General features: G+C 34.2%; 4 protein-coding genes across 5 annotated transcripts; 1 reads left to right on the plus strand and 3 right to left on the minus strand.

Annotated features, from left to right (window-relative positions):
* Positions 1-482: 482 nt before the first annotated feature.
* Positions 483-12,440, minus strand: LOC128181535 (uncharacterized). 2 transcript variants are annotated; one of them, XM_052849969.1, is made up of 9 exons: positions 12,171-12,440; positions 11,928-12,014; positions 5,366-5,526; positions 4,191-4,514; positions 3,587-3,779; positions 2,972-3,111; positions 2,460-2,621; positions 1,921-2,058; positions 491-1,488 (listed from the first exon to the last, which is right to left on the minus strand). In XM_052849969.1, the coding sequence occupies exons 3-9, from the start codon at positions 5,496-5,498 to the stop codon at positions 1,151-1,153; spliced, it is 1,428 nt and encodes a 475-aa protein (XP_052705929.1). In that variant the 5' UTR covers positions 5,499-5,526; positions 11,928-12,014; positions 12,171-12,440; the 3' UTR covers positions 491-1,150. The 2 variants fall into 2 exon arrangements, with proteins under 2 accessions (XP_052705930.1, XP_052705929.1); XM_052849970.1 differs by lacking the exons at positions 11,928-12,014; positions 12,171-12,440 and having other exon boundaries at positions 483-1,488; positions 4,191-4,313; positions 4,412-4,514; positions 5,366-5,506.
* LOC128181536 (P2X purinoceptor 7-like) lies at positions 6,089-7,223 on the plus strand. Its single transcript, XM_052849971.1, has 3 exons — positions 6,089-6,550; positions 6,668-6,889; positions 7,004-7,223. The coding sequence occupies exons 1-3, from the start codon at positions 6,273-6,275 to the stop codon at positions 7,155-7,157; spliced, it is 654 nt and encodes a 217-aa protein (XP_052705931.1). The 5' UTR covers positions 6,089-6,272; the 3' UTR covers positions 7,158-7,223.
* On the minus strand, positions 7,263-10,189 carry LOC128181534 (uncharacterized). The gene is made up of 7 exons (XM_052849968.1): positions 9,830-10,189; positions 8,693-9,661; positions 8,389-8,572; positions 8,053-8,298; positions 7,790-7,961; positions 7,549-7,700; positions 7,263-7,450 (listed from the first exon to the last, which is right to left on the minus strand). Exons 1-7 carry the CDS (start codon positions 10,178-10,180, stop codon positions 7,263-7,265), a joined length of 2,262 nt encoding a protein of 753 aa, XP_052705928.1. The 5' UTR covers positions 10,181-10,189.
* A 2,107-nt stretch (positions 12,441-14,547) lies between the features above and the next one.
* Positions 14,548-23,706, minus strand: LOC128181867 (EP300-interacting inhibitor of differentiation 3-like). The gene is made up of 11 exons (XM_052850416.1): positions 22,695-23,706; positions 22,423-22,503; positions 20,972-21,102; positions 18,703-18,827; positions 18,048-18,156; positions 17,751-17,847; positions 17,072-17,163; positions 16,859-16,907; positions 16,267-16,355; positions 15,764-15,894; positions 14,548-14,901 (listed from the first exon to the last, which is right to left on the minus strand). The coding sequence occupies exons 1-10, from the start codon at positions 22,870-22,872 to the stop codon at positions 15,796-15,798; spliced, it is 1,050 nt and encodes a 349-aa protein (XP_052706376.1). The 5' UTR covers positions 22,873-23,706; the 3' UTR covers positions 14,548-14,901; positions 15,764-15,795.
* Between the last annotated feature and the right edge of the window lie 201 nt (positions 23,707-23,907).

Raw genomic sequence — 23,907 nt, forward strand, 5'->3', positions numbered from 1 at the left:
CCGCCATTGGTCCAAATTTTCTCGCAAAATAGTCATATTATGCGACGAAACAGCAGCACCAATGTTTAAAACAGCGGTACGCATGAACTTTACAAGATTGTCATGACACCGCCCAGCTTCCTTCTTCCTACCTTTGTTGGTGTGACATAGTTTTCAGAGGTGAATCAAATTGAAACGTCAATGATAGTAACTTTACATATTAAATGTTCCTGTCTATATTGTTTCCTACACTATTATACGTGTTTATTGAGGCAGTGTCGCTGACAGTAAGTAATGGTTGTAAGCCGAAAACTGCACATTCAGTCAGATATTGTAGAGTCCGAGGCATGTTGGCCCCAAGGACAGTACACTATCTGACAGGATGGACAGCTCGAGGCTTATTTAATAATTTGATACATTTTGCCTTTTCATTGTTTATGACTAGTTTTTACGATCGTTCTGCTTCATTTCATTTACCTGGCACTATCCAATAAGTAACAGTAGAGGATGATGTGATTCTGTAGCTTTAAGGAGTTTGGTGGTCAACAAAATGTTTCAAGGAATTTAATTTCATATCTAGCTTGTATTTTTTATTGTTGAACGACAAGTAAAAATTAATCCATATTTAATATAACACTCGTTTTTATGTGCCTATAAAAGTATTTTACACATAAATTGTTGCTCAGTTCTATACGCCCCGTATATATTGTTACATTTTTTAATCTCATTTCTTGAATAAATCTAATCAAAATTTATCATTCATTAAATAAATTAAATAAATATCATACGCATAATCTTAAAATCAATGTATATCTGAAATAGAAAACTTGAAGATACGATGTACCTTTTTTTATACATTATTGAATAGATTAATTGATTTATTTCTTGTTTTCTTTTATGACATCAGGTGAGCAATGGTGAAATGTTGCAGCAAGAAGGACTAGATAACTTCGGTAATGGAATCATATTTCTGACTATTCACAGTTGTTGTAAAGCGCCTTTGAGACAATTCCATGATATGATTTCAAAATACATGTAGTTCATTCACACTTGATATAAATTTAGGCAAGTATCACCCGAGGCAATGGGAGACGCTTTGACAACCATACTTTAGCTAAAATATAAATAAAATTGCTAAAAATGAGCAGTCAAGTAACTAAATCCCAGCACTCTACACGTTTTGTAGCAAAGGAGTCCTTTCATCAAGTTTCACAGGTTTTGGTAGCCGCAGCTGAAGCTGTTTATAAAACTTCTGTCGTCGTCGATCTGAGCTCTCGGACCCCGGCCATTGAAGTCGTTTAAGACCTTTGTATTCCACCGAGTCCATCATTGAATTCTCAATCCCCTTTCTCTGGATGACGGTGAACCCTACCAGTGAGTCGGCCATGTTTCTGAGACTAGATTCAATGAACACTCTGAATGTGTTGGAGTCGTCAGAGTCGCTCTCCATGTCGAGGATGATTACGGAGGCTGACTGTTCAAGGTACCCGCCAAAATGGGAGAACACTCCTAAAACATTTAGAATGGAGTTGTCAATAATTAGAAACAAGTATCTCGAAAGCAGCCACGATTGTTTCATCCTGTTAAATGAGGCAAGGGACAGTTTCTCTTTCTAACTACTGTCTTTTGAAATAAACATTAAAGTTAGTCATAATTCTATACCTGTTTTCTATAACTTTTTTGTTGTCTATCAGCAACAGTGAAGGTTATTGTTAAATTCATCAGAACATGATCAATAAGTACTGAGATCAAAACCGGTTTTTATAATTTTCATCTTCATAAAAATATTCAACATGCATTTATGAATAAAATTTTGTAAAGATCAAGACTTTAATGAGATGCAACCTCGTCAACGCTGGTGCTGCAACCTCCCAGAGTCCCATGTCCCCTGAATATGCGGTACTCATCTGTACAGTGTTCAACTTATCTACAAGGACCTACCTCTACCAAAACCCTCTATCCGGTTACAAATCTTGTATCCCTCTCTCTCCAGTGTACTTGTGATGTGGTCTGCAATGTCGTTGTCCTCATTCCTACTATCATCATGGACCACAAGGGCATGGTACCGATGATTATTACCTGATACAGGAAGTAAAAAAAAAATCAGTACAAGTTTACAGATACGGTACAGAGGCTAAGATACATTTAAACCGGACGCTTTAATGGCAATTTGCGCTGCAGTATTGTGGTTTTTTAAGTTAAATAACAATACAACCCTAATAAAAACTTTAAAATAATAAACAATGAGTATAAATGAGGTATAATACATTAATTTTGACAAATCAACAGAAACAAGAATATCTATGGATGGGTAATGAATGTTAATTATTTCAGTTATAGAAACAAATGTTAACTTTGAAAAAAGGCAATGGTGACTTAAGTTTAATTAAAAACCCAATTTAAACTCAATTATATTGGGATTTCTATTGAATATGCATGATTCATAATTATTTATGCATTTTGAAACTTCACATACTTACTCATTTTAGGCAAACCTCCTAAGAGGCCGCGAGATTTACAATAGAAGTTTACGTGTGGACCATATACAGAATGCACCGCTTTTGTAGTACCCGCAATAAACAGGATAAAAACCACACATGGTAAAATGATCAGGATCACTTTGATGTTCATCACATTAATCACTGAAACCAACAGAAATTTTGTTTTTATAAAGAATAAAATTATAAGACTAAGTGTATGGACCAATCAATATTGCTTTATCCAATAGTCTGAGTTTATATGCAATTGTATTTCATCAATGAATTATTCAGTTGTTTTTATTTAATACCAGTATTTAATTATAACACACACACACACACCCACCCACCCACAAAAGAATCCAGACTTATGGTTAACAGTAATTTTATAAATGTCGGCTCGTATTTATTGCCCCTGGTGAAGGACAACGTCCACTAAGTTTATATCAAGATCAGGCTGGTCGTACAATGACTAGTACTTAGCAGTTATGTATAATCAAATCTCTTCCCTCTACCTTCTTGTCTGAGTTTTACAGAAAACTTTGGTGTATCTATGTCAGAATCAGAGGAAACCCAACAGGAGAACGTGACATCAAAATCCGACTGCTGAACATTCAAAACTGTCAGATTGGCTTGCACTACAGGATTGTAATCTCTAAAAATGTAAATATGATTTATGAAATTTGAATCCATCATGATATGAACAATATTTGTCGAAAGTAGGTGATTCAAAGTGTTAACTCACAAAACTTAAATAAATATTTTTTTATCAGATGTTCCCCATCTAGATTCTACTAAATTATGTTAAATTAGATATGATAATTTTTGAATTTCTGATATATGCATAACTTTAAATAGAAGTGCTCTTGCTAACAACACTAAATGCACCCAAAGTACAAAACTAGTCTTTTAAGGTCCTTCTTACAAAAATTCAGCAAACAACCAAGTTGTTGGTCACTCATTTTCATTCCTCTTCTAAATTTCGTCTTTTGTCCCCCCCCCCCCCCCACCCCCGCTTATTATAATCTTGCAACAAAATGAAAACATTCAATTCATGGACAGCAACAAAAATGGCCATTACCAGTCCAAATTGAAGAAATATATGTAATAAGACAGAGAAGGTTAATTACCTATTTTCTTTAGTCACGATGTACCGTGTACTAACATCCTGGACTTCCACGATGCCAATGTACCAACTGACATCTCGTGTGTAAAAGGACTTACAGCCAAAGTCGGCAGCGCAGTGGAACGTGGCATTCTGTCCAATGTTCGTGATGACGTCACTGGGAGGAATTGGTTCAGGCTTAGGCCGTTCAACACAATCTGTCAAGTATTTATCATTTTATAAACTTATCCATGCATACAGATGCGTATCAAATACAGCTGCCAAAGTGTAATGTGGTTAAATGTAGGCAATATGTCCAAATTGTATGAAATGAGATTCGTTCGAGCGCAAACTTCACCAAAACCCCACAAAAATTGAGATATATTATTTAAAGGCGAGTGTGGATAAGAAAAATCAAATTTCAAAGGGAGTTGCCATATTTAATATGTAACCAACTCACACTTGCCACCGACGGCCGATACGTGCTATCATTTATTTAATCTTAAAACTTAATTAACATCATGTCAAAGTACAATTATTGTCCCCTTTCCATGTCACATGTCATTACATGAAAAGTCAAGCATTTTTTTTTTCAAATTCAAATGAAATCGAAGGAGTAAATCCAATACCACTGACTAATAGGTCCTCCAAGTGGGAAATATTCTGTCCAGTGCTGGAGTTATGGGCAACACATATATAGGAGCCGTTATCGTAGCCGACAGTAGCCTTCAGAATCAGCAGAGTCTGGTTTTCTGAGAACAAAGTTGGACATTCGTCATTGTGTTCGCATTCCTGATACAAGAAAGGAAATTCCTTCAACGAGTACTTTGTGTTATTATTCTTAAAGTACCATGTGATGGTATCGTAACCGGAAGCACAGCAGTCCAAGTACACAAACTGTCTAGCTCTGACATGGTCTAGATCAGTTATGTTCTTTGTAAAATGGAGGAAATCTACAATATTTAAAGGGACATGGTCACGATTTTTTTCAAATTCAATTTTACTATTTTTATTATTTACAATGCTTTAAGAATGTATTTCTAATGATCAAGTGAAATTTGAGAGTCAGTTGTAGAATTATGAGCAAGATACAGAGCTCACAACTCTGTGTCATATAAACAAGGCTCATGCCCTAGTTTTGTTTACATTGGTTTAATATACCAGTAAAAATCTTTTTTAAGCTGATTTTTCTATCTTTTTATTCATTTTTAGCATAAATAAACAGATTCGAACGTTTAATACATTCTTTTTAGGTTTAAATCTAGAATTTTTGCTTTAACATTCAAAATGTAAACAAAAGCTTTGTTTTCATAGCAAAGAATTGTAAGCTCTGTAACTCGCTTAAAACTCAACAAATGATACTCAAATTTTGGTTGCCTATTGAAGATGCCTTACTGAAGCACTGTAAACATTAAAATCGGAACAAATCGTGACCATGTCCCTTTAAGAAAAGACAATATCATTTCTTAAATATCAAGTGTCAATAAGCATTTCTTTATACACTTTAAGTTCACTTGGTAAGTCATCAGCATTCTCTGCATGCACGATCCACTGTAAGCATTTTGATTTAGAAATTTTGTTAAAAAAGACATTCACTTAAAGTCAAACAAAAAATTGTCGACTAAGGACTGGAACTACATTTTTGCGTTCTGCTGATAAAAGATCCAGGAATGAGTTTCCTAAAACGATTTTACCCACACTTTCAAATTCTGAACAAAAATATATTTGCTGATAGATGGACAACAAACTGTAGTCGGTAGGCATCAAATGCCGATTGACAAAATATTGTCGCATGTAATCTTACCTTTCGTGGGAGGCTGGCATATATTCATAACAAACCCAATATTGTACATCAACAGAACAGCTAAGAAAGTCAAAATCCTTAAACTAATCCGGTCAAAGAGCTTGGATACGTTGTAGTTCACGGCTGGACACATCTCTGCTTTTTTTTTTTTAGCTTAACTCCTGAAAACAACACAGGAAGTATTACATGTATATTAGTAAGCAGGCCGACATATGGTTACTGTGGTATGGAAATATGCCTCTTCTATATTATCAAGGTTTAGGGTCTAGTCAGCAATTATTGTTAGTATATGATTGGCGATTGAATATAATACGTATTTTTTTAATTTCTCAATATTCAGATTCATGGATTTTCAAAACAAGAAATTCATAATTAATTCATAATTAATAAAATCTTTTGAAAACAAATCAATCTTGATGAATCTGTAGCTTAGCTAGTGCTGTTGTAAATATATCTATATAAGAACGGTAAATCTTAGATGTTTGAACATTCATTAATAATCTCTTTGCATTTTCAATGTTTATACTAATAAATATAGAAGTTTTTAATGCTATGTCAAAATTTGAAAGTCAAACATCAAGTTATAAGCAAGATACAGAGTTCATAAGTCTTTGTTTTGTAAACAAAGCTCGAATATTGTCATTTTTTACATATGTGTTGTATTGGTGTAAATTTCAATCAAATGCATCTTTCTTTTGTTGAATCTAGTGTTTATGAAAATATTGAGTTAGTTTAAAGGATTTGTGACACAATTTTTATTAACTTTATATATCCTATAAATATCTCTGATAAATCAGTTTCTGTCTGTAATTAATGTAACACTGGTCAGGTTTTACTGCATTCACTGATAACACAGAGATAAATGCAGCCTGCTGAGTCCAGCAGCTAGCGTTAATGAGCTCTGGCCATGACGTCAGAGGTTCGCCAGCACTCTCCCCACTGTTATCAAACATCACTCTCCTCTCTGTTATCAAACACACAGCAAATCATTCATTCAAGCAAGTTTAAAATAATGGAAACACTGGAAGATGAAATTCCAAACGTTGATCTTTCTGATGCTGAAAACATTAGACCGTATCAGTTTGAACCTTTGGCTAACACTAGTGAAACTCCAAGAAGTGCTACACCAGACAATGATAGTTCTGATGTAGAGGACTTTCAGGATAGACAAGTCAATACTAATTGGTAAGTTAATTATTCTGATTTTCATCAGTTTTAATCCAGATAGAAAATTATAATTATGACAACAATTTATAGAAAATCACATAATATATAAAACAAGATTTTATTTTCTAATTGTAGGTGTGAATGTGGCATTTGCATTTCCATGGCAACTCAACAAGAGTGCATTTGTTGTCAGGAAATAGCAGCAATTAGTGCAGAAGTTGAGGCAGGGGCCCACCAATGCATAACAGAAAGTCCAATATTTACAGACAATTGTCTAAATCGACATGTTTTACACGTTTCAATGTATGAATATTTACAAAATGTGGGACCAATCGATGACAATCAACCATCTCACCAGTAAGTTCTGTGAATTTATAAATTTTTGAAAATATATGTACATTGACATTAAAAAATCGTGCACCAAAACACCCAGTTTCTATATGTTTTACATTCAATGTTTTTTATTTCCAGGGTATACAGACATCTTGCCTATAGACGGTTTGTCAGGTGGATATGGCACTTCTTAGGAAAAAGCAACAGAAAAATATTACCTGCATGTGTGGTATCCAAAATAAGAGAGACATTTCCATCAGAACAATATTGTGGTTTTAGATATGCCAGATGAAAAGCAAACAGAAAAGGCACATCTCACACAATCAGTCCTATAATTAATAAATAGTTATACATTTCATCTTGTTTGTATAATGTAGTTTTTTATAGTGTTCATAATTTATCTTCTTGCATATCTTGATGAATGCCTGCGAATTAAAGCTGCCTTCTCGAAATGTTCAAAATTCTGAGTGAGTGGCACTGGAACATCTTCATTTAGGACAGAAATATCCAGTGCAGCTGATCTATATGATGGACACTCTGAACTTCTCCGTTCATGAACAGCTTGTTTAATTATTGTCACATAGTCTAAAAAATGAAAAAAATATGCAATAAACAAAACTTATAGATATTTATAATACATGTATAGTATTCTAAAAAGTACATGTAAATACTGATTTACATACTAAATGTTGGAGGTGTTTTCTTTGGTTTGACGACTGCCTCTAATCCCTTTTTTGCTTTCGGATAAGATATTCCATACTGCAATTCACCAGATTTGGAAGTTGCCTGCTGTCTTCCACTATTTTCATTAAAATGCAGAGCTGCAACACTCAATCTTAAGAGAAAAAAAAACTATGCATGATATACATTGTATTTGCAACTGTATAGAATTATCATGCAATGTTAATGTATTTTGGTGAATACCTTGCATACATGGCCGGGTAGTAGAAATGAGTGCTCTTTGGTGCATAGTGATTCACCACGGAGTGGAACACTTCAAGGCTGTAGGTTTGGTGAGTAGGTGAAAGTTTGGCAATGTCCTTTACAAGGAAAGGGCTCAAAATGATTTCTTTCATCAGCTTGTAGGGGACCGAACCTGAAGTTGACAAAAATTACCGGTATGTTAAATCTTGAATGCAACAAGTATAAATTATTTGATTTTACCGAACTGATTTTGAAAACATTACCTTCTTTAATCCATTGTCTTTCATCATTGATTGGAGCATGCTCACATCTAGGGTACTTCCTGGAGTGGTTTTCATGTTTGTTGGCAATGTGGTTGACAACAGATGCCCACTTAGCTTGCTTCAGTTCACCATCATCTTCACTTGATGAAGCTGTCCAGTGGCAATGGTTAGCAATAGACTTAATCCAAGGTCGTATTTGCTCACCGCTGACCTTTTTTGATGCTGTTTCAAGTTTCTTAGATACACCTTAGTAAAGTATAAAAGTAGAAGCCGGTTATTTAAATAGAAATTTAATGAAAATCGCAATATATTTAGAAATGCATTAACCTGAATTACCTTTTGCAATGTGCCAGACATCAAAGTAATGATTTTTCTCTGCATGACAGTCTTTCATGTACTTTTTGACCATGGAATGGCGATCAGTGACTAGTGTTTTGATGTTCACATGATCTTTTAAAAATCCCATAGCTCTTTTCAAACCTGCAAGTTCCATGTGGGATGATCCTTTGACTTCATTACTCTGCGAACAAAAAAACCCATAAAGTATATGATACAAAGTATATTTAAGAAAATTGTTTCCATCTTAGAAAATGATAGTAAATGTGCATAACTTTGGTAAAATGCCATCTGAATGTTTTACCTGAACAAGCTGAAAATCTAGAATTTTGTTCCTTTCCAGATCCATGATTGTATATGTCCCATATTTAGCAGAGTATCCGGGTGAGTCGCACCTAGCATCTCCACCTACAACAACATCTTGGCTTGGTCCATCCTTTATTTCTGTTAACAACTGGGACTGTTCAAAATCCCAGGTTTTCGTCGCAGAAGGTACAACATAATATGCCTGTAGTCTGTTGTATGTCCTAGCAGTGAACATCTGCAGGTTCATGTTCTTAAATACTTGCAATACTTTGGTAGCATTGCAGCCACTAGTCAGTATGGCAGTAGCTGTGAAAAGATTGGACCAAGGCAAAGTGTTGTGGCATGGTTGACTACTCCAAGTAAATTCGTGCCCATTTAAACATTTTGAAGATGTGTAAATGAATGTCCCTCTAAAAAACTTGATAACAGGTGTACATTCTGCACTACAGTAGCGACATACAGACAACAATTCAGCTAGTGCAGTTTCACTGACTAAGAACTGCTTCTCATCCATGGGTGCTGTATCCTGTCTTAACTTGTAAGTCGCCGTCTGAACTTCCCCTTCACCATCCTCGTCATCATCAACTTCAAGGTCAGAGTCATCTGGAAGATAAAGCTCGTCTGAATCTTCCTCTTCTTCCTCAGTTGAATCTTCATCATTATCTTCAGGTTCATCACTTTGAATATCTTCCATAACTTGGTGTGACAATGATGAAATCGATTGAACTTGGGTTATTGTTTCATCTGTCTGAGTGCCAAATGATCTCTGCTTTACTTTCAATGAAACTATTCGCTCATCTGTCTGATTGGACCTTGTTCGTTGAGGAGGGTGAATATCAACCTGAACTTTTTTGTTTCTAGTTTCTTTGGAGGGTTCTGTGGGAAGGGTTTCAGGGATTATACTTATATTTTCCAAAGAAGCATCATATGGGAGTGACAAACTTTCGTTCAAAGCTTCATTTAGAACCTGTATCAGTATTAAAAACAAAGCTTCAGTTGCACATATTAACTGTCATCTATGCTTACCAAAAGCATATTGAGAGACTTGAAATATAATAATAAAGAATATGAATAAATACTGTAATACAGAAAAACAAATTTTTCTATAGTGTAAATTTTACTTTAAAAAACTTACCTCTGCTCGCTGCCGTTTTGCATATGCTCCTCGCACTTTACTAGGTTTTTCTGAATTGCCTTGTTCTTCAACAAACAAAAGTGGTATATCTGGCACAGCATCAGGTTTTAAACGTTTCCTAAAGCTGTACTCTAGGCCTAGAGTACTCAGCATCTCAGGATCCTGATCATAACACTTGTTTGAAAAGTGTACTGAGCACAGTCTATGTCCATCTCCAGGTGTAAAATCCTTCCTTCTGCAGTAATAAATCCACTGCTTCCTCAAATTAGAATCTTTTGGAAAGTGGAAAAAACTAAGCCCACTACCCTTTCCTGCCTTGTTGTTGCAACCAAATGCAGCACAGTTGACCATTATACATTAAAAACGTGTGTAACTTCTATATCTCAATTGTAAACAAAGAACTGATGCTGATAACTGGGACGAACCTCTGACGTAGAGCCTCTTTATCAGTTCAGAATTATGCATATTCTGACCAGCTGTCTTATCAGCACTACACCGCGGGATATACAAACAGCTTAATAGAAATGCTTGGTTATCTCTTTTTTTATCAGCTCCATTAGCATTTTTTACAGGAAAATAAAACATTAACAAAATCGTGTCACAAATCCTTTAAAGTGGTTTATACATGTTTTTTTTTTTAAGAAATGGTAATACTCTACATTTATTTAAATTTTTTGTAAACAACTATAAGACTCGAGCTTTGTTTACATAACAACCAATTCTTACATCTGTATCTCGCTTGTAACTTGACTTTAACATTCAATATTTTGGTCAATCATTTAAAATGCACCAGTAAACCATTTTATACATAAAAAATAGAAATAAAATTTTTGATCTCTAATCGTGTCCAAGTCGCTTTAAAAAGTTGTGTTTGTGAGAAAAGTCAGCGCATGTAAAACATACTATGCGTTTTTCTTCATTTATAGGTGTAAATTCGAATTTAAAGTGTCAAAAAGATTAAAAAAATACCAAATTGTTCGTTCATATAACAGTATTTGATACCTATTGAAGTACGCGTCGTAATACAGTGTAGTGTTTGGGTCCAACCCCCGTCGATAGTAGCCATCCCTCCATTCATCGGATTATCCCACTCTTTTAAGCAGACTGCGGCTTTATATATTTGTTATATCCCAACATATTAAATTTCATTTGATTTGTATTACTAATATTCACTTATGTTTTGAAACTCGAGCATAAAATTCCGTAAACGTCGTCACATACACTTCTATTTTCGCCCTTTTAGGCATATTGGAGTTACTTTAAAGTACTTTAGGACCTGTTTTTCAATTAAAAATCAAACTGTTCTTCTTGGTGATTCACTCCATGTTATGATGCTTTAGTTCAAATTAAAAAAAAAAACAAACAATGAAGACGGATTTTTTTATTGCATGCAGAGATCCTGAATTTTTTACCGGGAGTGAGGGTGGTTGGGGTTTCGACGGTTTTTAAAGTTTCCCGGAAGGAGGGGGGTCTCAGACATATTTTTGGTTATTTTATACATGTATATGTAAATACAGTTATTTGCATTTTGCAACGGAGATCTGGACCCCTCTGACCCCCGCCCCCCCCCCTCCCCTCCCGATCCACGCATGTATTAATTCTATATTAATGTTAATTAAAATGCATTACTGAAGCCACCGTTCAGCTAATCATCTGTTAGATTTCTTGAGTTGACCTTATTACCTACTTCGAATCAACACATGTGCGATTGTTAAAAAGGTCAGGTACATTTACTATCGTGTTATGAAAAGATACTTCTGTTGCTAGTTATTGGATCAATTTTCTTGCACCCCCCCCACATATTAGGGAGTTGTAGCGGGGAGATAGCTGCACAGCGGTACAATTATATACTTACTTGTAACATATGTATATTGCGTTGGTCACACGCCAAACTTCCTCGTTCTTACATTAGTTAGTGTGAAGTAATTTTTAAGGTCAATATTAAATTAAAACACAGGATAGACAGATCTAATTCAACATCGGTCACAGTAACTTGATAAATTAAGTTTCTCCGGCTACATTGTTTCGTGAATGCGATTTTACAACTGATGAAAATATCGAGGCTGAATCACCGTCAATATCAAATTTTGCTTCTTACCTTAAGTTTTTAAATGTAAAACGACCCGCAAATCCTTTTTTATACAAAACTCGGTTTTATCGTCCAAGCTGATCCCAATCCAAGTGCCTAAAAAGGGTGAAATGTTCATACAGTGACGTTTGTTTATAACTAAATGTCAACGAGTGGATAAAATATAAATCAAGGGTATTGAAAGACATTAAGCTGTCTATTGACACCTAATACGTTACCATTAGTTTAAAAAAATACAAACGGAAAACTTACATCTTTCAATTTTAGCCCTCAACATCTTGTACTACTGTGCAGGTACCATTCTCGGTTCAGTTTGGATAAAGAAGAAAAGATTATAAACTAATTAGCCTAAAGTATGTCGAAATTTTTAAATATCTGGAAAACCCAGCATTGTTTATGACTATGTGTATACATGTATATGTAAAACGGATTCTCCGCTGTTTCGTTTTACCTGACTAGGAACTAGAAACGTACGCGGTAGCTAATTCGACTTTCGGTTTAAAAATACAGCCGACGTCAAACAGATCCTCTTTTAAGTGGTGGACGAGATACCACTATGTAAGATATATAATATACGAGGGTCAATCAAAAAATACGAAGACAATGTGGCTGTGTATAATATTTTTTTCATGATAGTCATACTTAACAGATTAATCTGTGCATCAATACTTATGTCATTGATATGCGAAGTTTTAGTCCATTTGATGAAACGGTATTTTTGTTACTCCTTTTTAAAAACAACATGTTTTGTCACCACGGCGCACGGTAACGTTCAAAACATGACGTCAAGATTAAACACGCACAGTTTATAGATAAACCCCATCTTTATATCACGCTTAGTCTCTTGTGCCTTTCTCCTTACAATTTAAAATGGCACTGAACCCTTTAACATCTTATTTTCACACATTTGTTCGAGAATCATAAGTTAGTTCTTCGAAGTTTTCATTTTCTAACCGTGTATCTTTTAGTTTACAGTAGGGATATCCCTGAACGTCGGTTAACGATACTTATTTTTTGACCAAATATTTACAGATATTCTTCTCTCTCTTGGACTGTTTTATATTCAAAATACAATTACCACCATCCCCACAAAATTTATTACAGTTAAACACAAACCTGCAAATAATTGTTGACTTATTTTTTGCACCATTGAGGATTTTCACAACTTGTATCGGCTTTTTCCTGGGTTAAATCCATTTTGTTTGTACTTTTCGTTGCGCCGTGACGTCCGGCGACGTCGATGTTTTTGGTCAATTCTAAAGAGGACTACCTGTCTTTAGTTACAAATATCTGTTCGACAAAACAAAATATCCTGTCATTATTTGGAACATTCAATTCCATGACTATACTTAATGTGAGGTTTCAATATTATTTGGTTTTAAGCCCAATTTATATAGATATTACTTTCAACATTATATGGTTTATTGTTGACATAACACAAATGTTGACCGTGCGCCGTGACCTCATTTTTGCAGGATTTGATTCTAAATAATTCTTAGAAATAAAGGAATTTATTAACTTTTTTTCTTGCAAATTGTTTGAAACTATTGCTAAATTATGTCTTCCAAATTTAGTAATGATATGACGTTAATTAACATAGCTATGACAAAAGTCTTCGTATTTTTTGATTGACCCTCGTACATGTCTGTGAACATTAAATTCTTACTTCTGGTTGGTAAATTGACTTGAAATACTCCTCTCAATCAATCACATTGTTTCCATTTGAAACAAGTTATGTTTTGTATACCATTTATATCAATATATGTGCTCAAATCCCGTTTCATTCAAAGAAGAATTTTATCATGTACATACTGTAGCTGATATTTCAAAGATTTTGCCAATGAATACAGAAAGCTAACTATGGTTGAATTCACAACTTCCCAAAAGTTCTGTCTTTTGGTCATCATCTTTGGGAGAAAAACAGGATTTATAAAGTAGTTTAGATGTTTACGTGTATAAGGGGGATGTTTGGGCATTCTGTACATTTGAGGACAGAAAAGTAAACATTTCTTGAACTGGCTCGTTTCTGCCAAAACTGTTGTCAAAAGACAAGAAAAGCAATAAATATGAGGTTTTTGGACCTCTTTCTACTTCTAAAAAGAATTTACTTGCACAAAGAGAACTGAAAAAACAAAGTTTGGGCTGGTATAGAGATGTCGGTCACACTCCACAACTTGATTTGAATTGACAAACATTTTTTTCTATGGAAATATAACTTCAATTTGCATAAAAAAACATAGTTCTAAGTATAGACTAGATTTTCTTGTTCAAAAAATAGATGCCATGCCGACAGATAAACATGGAATACCCTATTATGAGACAAAGCTACAACGTAAATGAGCAAGATTAAACCATTTTCTCAACAAATGGTTGTAGAGTGGACACTAATAACCCCTTCTATATTTTTTCAGATTTTTAGATCAATTCAAATCTGCAGCTGTGCACTTCTAAATAATTAATTAGGCAATGTTCTGTATTTGTGCAGCCAATTTATATCACCCGCTAGTTATGTATTTTTTTCTGCAATGTCGCCACCATCATGTCCAGCATGAATCACCAACGAAAGCATTTTATTGTTTGAATGTACATACTTCATTCTTCATTCTCAATATAAATCACATACATGTAAAACTGTTTTATCACTGTTTTATTATAACAAAAATGAACAAATGGGTGATATATGAACAGAAAACATCATCATATAAACATGCACACTTTGCAGATCTATAAAGACACTGCTTCTTCTTATGGGGACAAAATCCTTAAAAGCTGCATAGCATGTTCATGTACCACTGACAGAATTTCAAATCTAGAATGTCCCTCTTTACAAAGCAACTGCCACGTAGGCATTCACTGCCTTAAAAGACAAAGTCCTGGTATAGAGACATTGGCCACTCTATTGCTTGTTCCAATTCAACCTGTGGACAATGCACAGCCTCCTTGATAATCCTGATATTTGCTGCCTGCATCTTCAGGGGGAGAACTAAAAGAGAAAAACTGCGAAGATGAAAATCTTTTTAAACATTTTAAATTTTTGCATGTCTTTATAAAAATTAACCTTTCCAGATCATCTTCACCTGATCTGACACAAGTGTTTGATATGATTACGACTTATCACATGTTTAGCTCAATATTCAGTAGCTATCACTCATGTACGGTAATCAATTTTTGATAGTACAATGTCAAGACATTACAGCATATTTTTTGTATTTCTATCAAAATGGTATAGGATTTTTGTATTAAAAAATCCTATAGAAAAATATATACACATTAAAACATAATTAAACATGTGATAAATAGAATGCCTCATGGTTTGTGATGTTATATAATTTTTTATCCAACTAATTAAGTGATTTCTATCCCCAAGCCTTAATACACACAACTCGGATAAAAATCATATATACCTTCACAAACTATGAGATATCCTATATATATTGCATTGGCAGTAATATCAACACAGCATTGTCATTTAATATTTATTAGTTTGACGAGATATTGACCTCCTGAATGGTCAAAACATTTCTTTGATAACTTTATATATAAAATTTTGCCGAATCTACTTTCCTCTGTTCTTTTTTCATCAATGCGCATAGTGCATTGATGAAGTTTTCCGGTCAATCTTTTCTTTGATACGTCCATCAATAAAAAATCATTTAATTCATTTCTTATCATTATGATAAAGGTAAATTCTATTTTCAACCAAGGTAAATTCAAAATGCATTACGCCATACAACTTGAAACACTAAATTAGTGCTTTTATCTAGATGCTTTTTCGATTCTTAATAAGTTTTGAACACATTAAAGTTTCTTAATTATACATTATCATTTTTTCAAACATATCTTACCCAAAATGAGAAATAGAAACACTACCACAGCACTATTTCATTCTCATCTTCTTTGTAGCTGAACTATCCAAGGTGCTACACACTCTCGTTGGAATTAACGGATCAGTGATTTTATATACTTCAACTAATTCCTAAAGAGAAACATATTTTGATAATTAAAATAATTAAATGGTAACTGAAAATATGTCATGATGCATATATAAATGTATGTACAAGAGTGTCGGCAGATATCTTTCAGTAAATGACAATACATGTAGTATTTGGAGAAAATAGTAGAACTCATACATCAAAGTAATCTTTAGAAAATTTAATAGATATTTTAGAGAAAGCAACTTAAAATGCCATATACACATAACTTTTTTTGTTCACTAGCAATTTTTCAATGGTGTAAAGCCAATTTGTGAATATAATTTTACTTGCTGGAACATTGATTTTTCATCAGTCCCCAGAAATTTCCCTGAACCTTACTTTACTGCATATATTGCTTATTCGCATGATTGTACCTTCCATTCCTGAGGGGACAGGCTAACCACTGCTTGTTTATGGGGCAGATTTTTCCTTACTTTCTCCTGTTCTGGATTCTGAATTGGTTCTGAAAGTACAAAGTGTGTTTATCTACATATAATAATACTATCTATATTTACATGTATTATATAATACAGCTATTCAGTATATGCAGTGTTACATGATCATGACGATGGAATCTTATTTACTAGGGGAAGGAGGGTCAATATTTGTGGAATTTCTAATAATTAATTACCAGGTTTGGGGTAATGCTAAATGTGATGGTAATGCATTGCATATTTTCAAGTAATGCTAGTAATGTGTAATGCCACAAATTTAGCATTACAAGTAATGGTAATGCAATGCATTTGTTTCCAAAATCTAGTGGCATTACAAGGCATTACTTTGCATTACTATGTACTTTACAAGTACTGAATATACAACGTTAACTGATATTTTCAAGAAAATCGAGTATCTATTGTGTTTCCTGCATGATTCCTCAAAGCTGTAAATTTTTGATAAATAATTCTACTGGCTGAACTAGTTAACTGTTTATTCAAGTCTACATTAACCAAAGCACAATTCACTTACCAATTAATGGCAGTTTCTCATCATCCAATTTAATGTTTGCCAGGCCATCCTAGAAAACAGATTTGTGCAAAGTTTATTATGGGAAATAAGTTTCTTCTAACATGATTATTACTATACTAATGGGCAACATGTAGTAAAATTAATTCTTTGAAAGAGATCTTAACACACAAATCAAATACAAATAACATCTGTGGATTCATTATTTATACTCACCCTGACAAGAAAAGATGTGTAGAACATATTCTCTACTGTTTGACTGAAAGACTCTGGGTGTAACACAAACTCAAAGTAACAAATTGGATTTCCTACATGAAAAGAAAAATAGCCTCAGAGTATGATCACAACTTATCCATCTACTAGTACTCTGCTTATTAAAGCGAGTCCTTATACAATTTATCTACATACAAAAAGTCTTTAACAAAACAAAACATGTATAAGGATATCCCTAGCCTTCTATAGACTCTAACATTTTGACATACCGGTACATGTACTTTGGTAGACAGTCAGATAATATCCTAAAAAGTACACGTAATAATATTTTTGAACTATTCTTTTTGTGCTCTTGATATTCATTGGGACAGGGTAAATTATCCCCTTTTATTTTCTAATAGTAATCTAGCAGAGCTCCTCCAGTCTACGTATATAGTAAATCAGAGCCAAGAAATACGGATTGGTTTCACATTCACTTTCTTCCTATTACTTGCTGAGAAGTTTAAATATTTTTTTTAGAAAAGTCAGGGACTATCTTGGTTATTTACAAAACACCAAAAGTCCACAGTTTTGTTGGATATGGATGTTAGATATAATGACCACACATAATGTTAGGCTGAACTTCCCTACTGTACATACACATTAAATTCCTATCCACTACTCAAGTTCATGCAACACTTACGTTCATTCTCCCTGTAAAGCTTCTGCAGTAAATCTAACAATTTTTCTACTTCTGCAGTAGTGGCTTCACTTTTATCTGATTCATCAAACGACTTCATCTGAAAATTGGAGGATCAGAGAGTTAGCAATAATACAAAGCCATAAAATGACTTCAGCTGAAAATTTGAAGATCAGCAATAATACAAAGCCAATATACTATTACATTCAATGAATATTTTATCAGTTCAAGTTTTCTCTCAAAACAGTGGAGTCTGAAACCTCTAGAGGTTGTAATAATGTAAAGAATATTCTGTGTTACCTGTTTAGGTACAGTAGCTTTGTCACTCAGATTCTCTTTGTCCAATCTCTGAGAATCTGGAGCTCGTCGAACTTTTTTCACAGGCTCTCCCCTCTCAAAAGACCCAGCCCTACAATGAACAACACTTCTATAGACAACTGTATCAAGATACCTTATAAAAGATACCTTTTATGAAAGTGGAATCAAACGAAGTAAGATGTACTCTAGTTTTAGTTAGAAGTTTGAGATATATGTAATTTGTTTTATATATGGTTAGTTACCGGGTGCTATGATAAAGTAAAATGTATTTTATTCATCTAATGTCTACAAAATATTGATGGTTCAAGATGAAATGTATTAAAGATAGGGAATTGATGCATAAGGAATGCTTACAAAGATACGAAATAAAGCATCCCTTAAAAGGGCATGCAATCATCTACAATGTATTCCTGTAAATGTTGTAAGAACAGAAATAGAGAATTCCAAATTCTGATGCATTAAATGCAGTTCTATTTAAATTTTCATATAAACATGTATCCGCAATAATCTTTGTACCTTTATCCCAGTGAAATTTTTACTCATCGATGTTTGCCAAATCTGCCAATACACATGTATGTGTACAAGCATCTAACCTGCATATGTCAATAATAACATTGTACATGTATCTATCCCTTACATGAAATGAAAAGCTGGTGATTTCATGAAAAATTTTTGTGAGGCCTTCCCTAGATTAATCCATCCTTGATTTGATATTGCTATGTCCTGTGACTGACGAGGCTGTCCCTGGTTAACAAAAGATATCTGAAAGACAGAAAACCAACAGTGTAAACATTTCATACCAAACAAGAGGCCCAGGGGCCACATCGCTCACCTGAGCAACAATTGCCTTAATTCTGATCAAATTAGCATTACAGTTTCAAAATATCTTGACAACTAAGTACAGTAGATCTTGCTAAAAAAATTGAAAATCTGCCAATTTTTATCCACCTCTTTCTTTTGGTAAATACCAAGCCCCTTTTGTTGTTGTACCTGTAAGACGATTTTTCTCTATTCCTATATACCCCCCCCCCCCCATTTTGTGGCCCCACTTTTCTCTAGGGTATCATGGTTTCATCAAACTTATATCTGCATAACCTGTGCTTTCACACTAAGTACTGAGTTTTGGACTGAAAAACTTTCCCAGAATATTTTTAAAGATTTTCTCTATATATTCCTATGTAAAAATTCAAACTGCCATCACGGACCCGCCCTACCACTAGGGACTGTGATTTTAAATTTACAATACCCAAGGATGCCTCTACACAAGTTAAAGCTTTTCTGGCCAAATGGTCTTTAAAAAGAGGACTTTTAAAGATTTTCTCTATATATTCCTATGTAAAAATGCATCCCCCACTGTGGCCTCACCATACCACTGGACTATTATTTTAAAAAAACTTGAATCTATACAATTTGGAAATGCTTCCACTCAGATTTGGGCTTTCCTGGCCTAATAGTTTTGAGAAGAAGATTTTTAGAGATTTTCTCTATGTATAAAAATGTATCCCCCATTGTGGCCCGCCCTACCCCCAGGGACCATGATTTGAACAAACTTGAATCTACATTATCTGAGGATGGTTACCCGCCAATTTGAGCTTTTTTGGTCAAATAGTTTTTGAGAAGATTTTTAAAGATTTTCTCTATATATTCCTATGTAAAACTTGATCCGCCAATTGTGGCCCCACCCTACCCCCAGGGACCATGATTTGAACAAACTTGAATCTACAATACCTGAGAATGCTTCCATTCAAATTTGAGCTTTCCTGGCCTAACAGTTTTTGAGAAGAAGATTTTCTCTATATATTCCTATGTAAAACTTGATCCCCCCATTTTGGCCCCACCCTACCCCCAGGGACCATAATTTGAACGAGCTTGAATCTACACTACCTGAAGATGATTCCATTCTAATTTGAGCTTTTCTGGCCTAATAGTTTTTGAGAAGAAGATTTTTAAAGATTTTTTCTATATATTCCTGTGTAAAAATTCATCCCCCTATTGTGGCCCCACCCTTCCCCCAGGGACCATGATTTGAACAAACTTGAATCTACACTATCTGAGAATGCTTCCACTCAAATTTAAGCTTTCCTGGCCTAATAGTTTTTGAGAAGAAGACTTTTAAAGATTTTCTCTATATATTCCTATGTAAAACTTGATCCGCCAATTGTGGCCCCACCCTACCCCCAGGGACCATGATTTGAACACACTTGAAACTACACTTTACCTGTGGATGCTCCCATTTTAATTTGAGCTTTTCTGGCCCAATAGTTTTTGAGAAGAAGATTTTTAAAGATTTTCTCTATATATTTCTATGTAAAACTTGATCCCCCTATTGTGGCCCCACCCTACCCCCGGGGACCATGCTTTGAACAAATTTAAATCTACACTACCTGTGGATGCTCCCATTTTAATTTGAGCTTTTCTGGCCCAATAGTTTTTGAGAAGAAGATTTTTAAAGATTTTCTCTATATATTCCTATGTAAAACTTGATCCCCTTCTTGTGGCCCCTTCCTACCCCCGGGGACCATGATTTGAACAAACTTAAATCTACACTACCTGAGGATGCCTCCACACAAGTTTTAGCTTTTCAGGCCGAATAGTTTTTGAGAAGAAGATTTTTGAAAAATACCAACAAATTTTCAATAGTTCTCAATTATCTCCCCTTTAAAGAGGGCGTGGCCCTTTATTTGAACAAACTTGAATCCCCTTCACCTAGTGGTGCTTTGTGCCAAATTTGGTTGAAATCTGCCCAGTGGTTCTTGAGAAGAAGATGAAAATGTGAAAAGTTAACGACGACAACGACGACGACGACGACAGACAACGGACAAATTGTGATCAGAAAAGCTCACTTGAGCCTTTGGCTCAGGTGAGCTAAAAACTATTGAATAAATGGGCAAAGAAACTATACTTACCAATTTCTCTGCATACTCTATTGGTTCAAACTTGAGAAAGTCAGTCTTCAAGTTGTCAACTTTCATCCTGCCATAATTTGAAATCATCAAGATGGTTGCAGAATCCAGCGCACCCTCCCTCGGCATTTTAACTGAAAAGCAATGACAAAGGATAAAAATACATGCACAGTTGGATTATTTCACAAAACACATCAATAATTATATACACATAAATGTACATTTCAAAATTTAAATGTTTGCTTAAAGTGAAGTCATATTTAACTAGTTAAAAAATCATTTGTTCTTAACTCAATCTTATCTAAATTTATGAAGCAACTGGATAAATGATTCACCAATATTAGAATATACTAGAAATATGTCCCTTTTTTTGTCTGCCACAAATTGCAACTTTTTAACACACAAGGAACTGTAGTTCCCAGGTTGTCCATCCAATTTTTTTCAGACTGAGAGCTACAAAACTACAGCCATTTTCCATTAGGAAGTGTACAGGACACCTCACAATATTTTTCTACACTACCATTACTTAAATGGCATTTGCAATGCAAAATCTCAATAGACTTTTTATTTTTAGCTGTGTATTGAAACATGACAAGGTAGAGGGGGCGTATTAAAGGAGAATTCTAGGAATTTGTTCATATTATTGAATGAACATCTTTTAAGCTCCGATCGAGGTATTTTTAAACAGCGAACAATTACAGTGACATACTGATTTATTGGTCCTTAGGAAATATTGAATTTTCCCACATTTTTAAAAAAAAATTTTCAAAAAATTATGGTGCTCAAAAGTAAATAAATCGAATTAAATGGAGAAATTTTTTTGGGCTACCACAAAACTATTTAGTTTCCCTTGAGCTTCATGGCAAGGCAAGGGCAGGGTAATGTAAATACCATAGCATGGCAAATATATCATGAGCAAGTGGTCTCTCTGTGAAACCTGATGTCTCAAAGAACTAATATCATTTGTATTTTTATTAAGATGCACTCTCTATAAATGCTTATTTCTTAATTACTACAGACATCAAATAACTTCAATCTCAGTGCATCAATCCCACTGTAATTACTTTCAGAGAGCAACTGCAATCCAACGACACTCAAATTATTGTCCAAAACAACACAATTTGTTTACATGTATAATTCCAGATGAGTTTTAACAACGTGTAAACTGTTAGGTGATGACTTATAATAAAACCTCCCGTAACACCAAATTTTGTATAGATCTTCTTATTTATGTTGTCAAACAAAAAGTAAAACATCTTTTTTGAGGCATTGTGTCACATTAATCAAAGTGTTTTTTGAGTCATTGTGTCACTTTAAGCAAATTAGTGTTATGTCAGGATATCTTGGGACACAATGTACTTATATACTAAATTAACATATCGTAAATCAGGATCCTGCATGCTTTAGTAAAAGATTAATTCAGCACATTTGAATTGTATATTGTTAAAACCAACCATCTTTGTTGAGGTCATTGGCTGTCTTCAAGGCTTCTGTGAGACTTGTGGATTCTGGGTTAATCATGTCATGTTTTTGTTCTAAAACAAACACAAGAAACAGTAAAATCTATTATTAATCTATTACACTATATCACACAGAGTCGAACGTATTTATTTTGAAAAAATGGGCTTAATTCATCATGATACAATGTCAATTCTAATTCTTGGAACGTTTTCCTCTAAGCCAAAAACACTTTTAAAACTTGTGGTGATTTATTTCAGAGACTTGCCAACAAGTGTGCCCATCAGTTGACGGTATCCTGTTCTTATCCGCAGTCTTTCTTCTTTGTTTTGATTTTGTAAATAACTGGTTGTCGAGACACTCGTCTCATCTGAATCTGATTCCGCTCCATGTGAAGCACTCGCGTTACTGTTAGCAGTATTAGTTTTCCTCTTCACTCCCGCCATTTTCGTTCAATCTACTTTCGTTTCCGAGTAGGGTGAAACCACGTTTCGGACCTATTGTGTTTTGGCACCCTTAGTACATGCCAAGACGCTCTTGGACTTGTCAAAAGAATCCAGATTAGCAAACAATATACGATGCAAATAACAGTTTTAGCAATTTTCATATTAAAGAGAGGATATCCAAAATTAACAAAGTACATCTTTATGGTCAAAATCTATTATTATAGTAAATGATTCCAGAGTGTCTTTTTTGGTGCTGGAACCATAATTATGACGTCATAATTGATTTGTGAATCTTTTCCCGTATTTTACGACTTCTCAAAGGAATTATGTAGAAAATAAAACAATATTTTGACATTCTATATTTAATCACGAGAACAGTAGTCCAGGTACCTTAATATTCAATTTGACATCATTTTAAAGAAGAGGTCAAGAGCTTGTTTAATGCGGGTTTTGGAGAGTACAGTCATTCTTGATATATTTCATTTGTCAAAAATAGACAACACTTCGAGATTTGTTACTTTTATCCTTCATATTTCATGGTTGTTTAAAACATGGTTTTTCAATGTGTTTACCGAAAATTTAAGCCCCAGTAAACCATATGAAACAAAGATATTATTGTGAAGCATCATTAAAAGAATTTATTTCTTGAATTTCATAAAACTGTAGGCACCTTTCATTTACTACATCTTGACCTTAGTCCATGTATTTTCTGCTCCCTAAATTGTATTTTTGGAATTTAAAGTTGAACTTATTGTAACGGGATGAGAGAAATAAAGATGTTGTTTACAATACTGTCAATTAATATACACAAGTTTGTTAGCTAAAAGAAACAGCCGAATAGTCTCCTGTAATACTTCCGAGTCTGACATCATCATGATTATTTCGTGCACTCCGTAAATTTTTTTTTTGGTCGCTCTAGGTGGAATTTCAGTCCTGTCAGTTTCAACTGCTTATACATGTATATCGACCAATTGATAAACAGGGCGTGTAGTTTTTAGTCTGTCTGTTTCTATAGAGCTATGAATTAACAACAAG

This window comes from Crassostrea angulata, chromosome 4, assembly GCF_025612915.1.
Source record: "Crassostrea angulata isolate pt1a10 chromosome 4, ASM2561291v2, whole genome shotgun sequence".
Lineage (NCBI taxonomy): Eukaryota > Metazoa > Mollusca > Bivalvia > Ostreida > Ostreidae > Magallana > Magallana angulata.

Excerpts from the sequence above, each read along its gene's own strand:
- LOC128181535 (XM_052849969.1), bottom strand. The coding sequence starts at position 5,498 with ATGTGTCCAGCCGTGAACTACAACGTATCCAAGCTCTTTGACCGGATT. Across the intron at positions 2,622-2,971 it reads TGTAAAACTCAGACAAGAAG|TGATTAATGTGATGAACATC; the intron begins GTAGAGGGAAGA and ends TGTTGGTTTCAG. Across the intron at positions 2,059-2,459 it reads AGGAGGTTTGCCTAAAATGA|GTAATAATCATCGGTACCAT; the intron begins GTAAGTATGTGA and ends TTCCTGTATCAG.
- LOC128181536 (XM_052849971.1), top strand. The coding sequence starts at position 6,273 with ATGACGTCAGAGGTTCGCCAGCACTCTCCCCACTGTTATCAAACATCA. Across the intron at positions 6,551-6,667 it reads AGACAAGTCAATACTAATTG|GTGTGAATGTGGCATTTGCA; the intron begins GTAAGTTAATTA and ends TTCTAATTGTAG. Across the intron at positions 6,890-7,003 it reads GACAATCAACCATCTCACCA|GGTATACAGACATCTTGCCT; the intron begins GTAAGTTCTGTG and ends TTTTATTTCCAG.
- LOC128181534 (XM_052849968.1), bottom strand. The coding sequence starts at position 10,180 with ATGGTCAACTGTGCTGCATTTGGTTGCAACAACAAGGCAGGAAAGGGT. Across the intron at positions 8,573-8,692 it reads TAGATTTTCAGCTTGTTCAG|AGTAATGAAGTCAAAGGATC; the intron begins GTAAAACATTCA and ends TTTTGTTCGCAG. Across the intron at positions 7,701-7,789 it reads TACCCGGCCATGTATGCAAG|ATTGAGTGTTGCAGCTCTGC; the intron begins GTATTCACCAAA and ends TTTTCTCTTAAG.
- LOC128181867 (XM_052850416.1), bottom strand. The coding sequence starts at position 22,872 with ATGGCGGGAGTGAAGAGGAAAACTAATACTGCTAACAGTAACGCGAGT. Across the intron at positions 21,103-22,422 it reads CAATGACCTCAACAAAGATG|TTAAAATGCCGAGGGAGGGT; the intron begins GTTGGTTTTAAC and ends ATTGCTTTTCAG. Across the intron at positions 18,828-20,971 it reads TAGAGTATGCAGAGAAATTG|ATATCTTTTGTTAACCAGGG; the intron begins GTAAGTATAGTT and ends TCTGTCTTTCAG.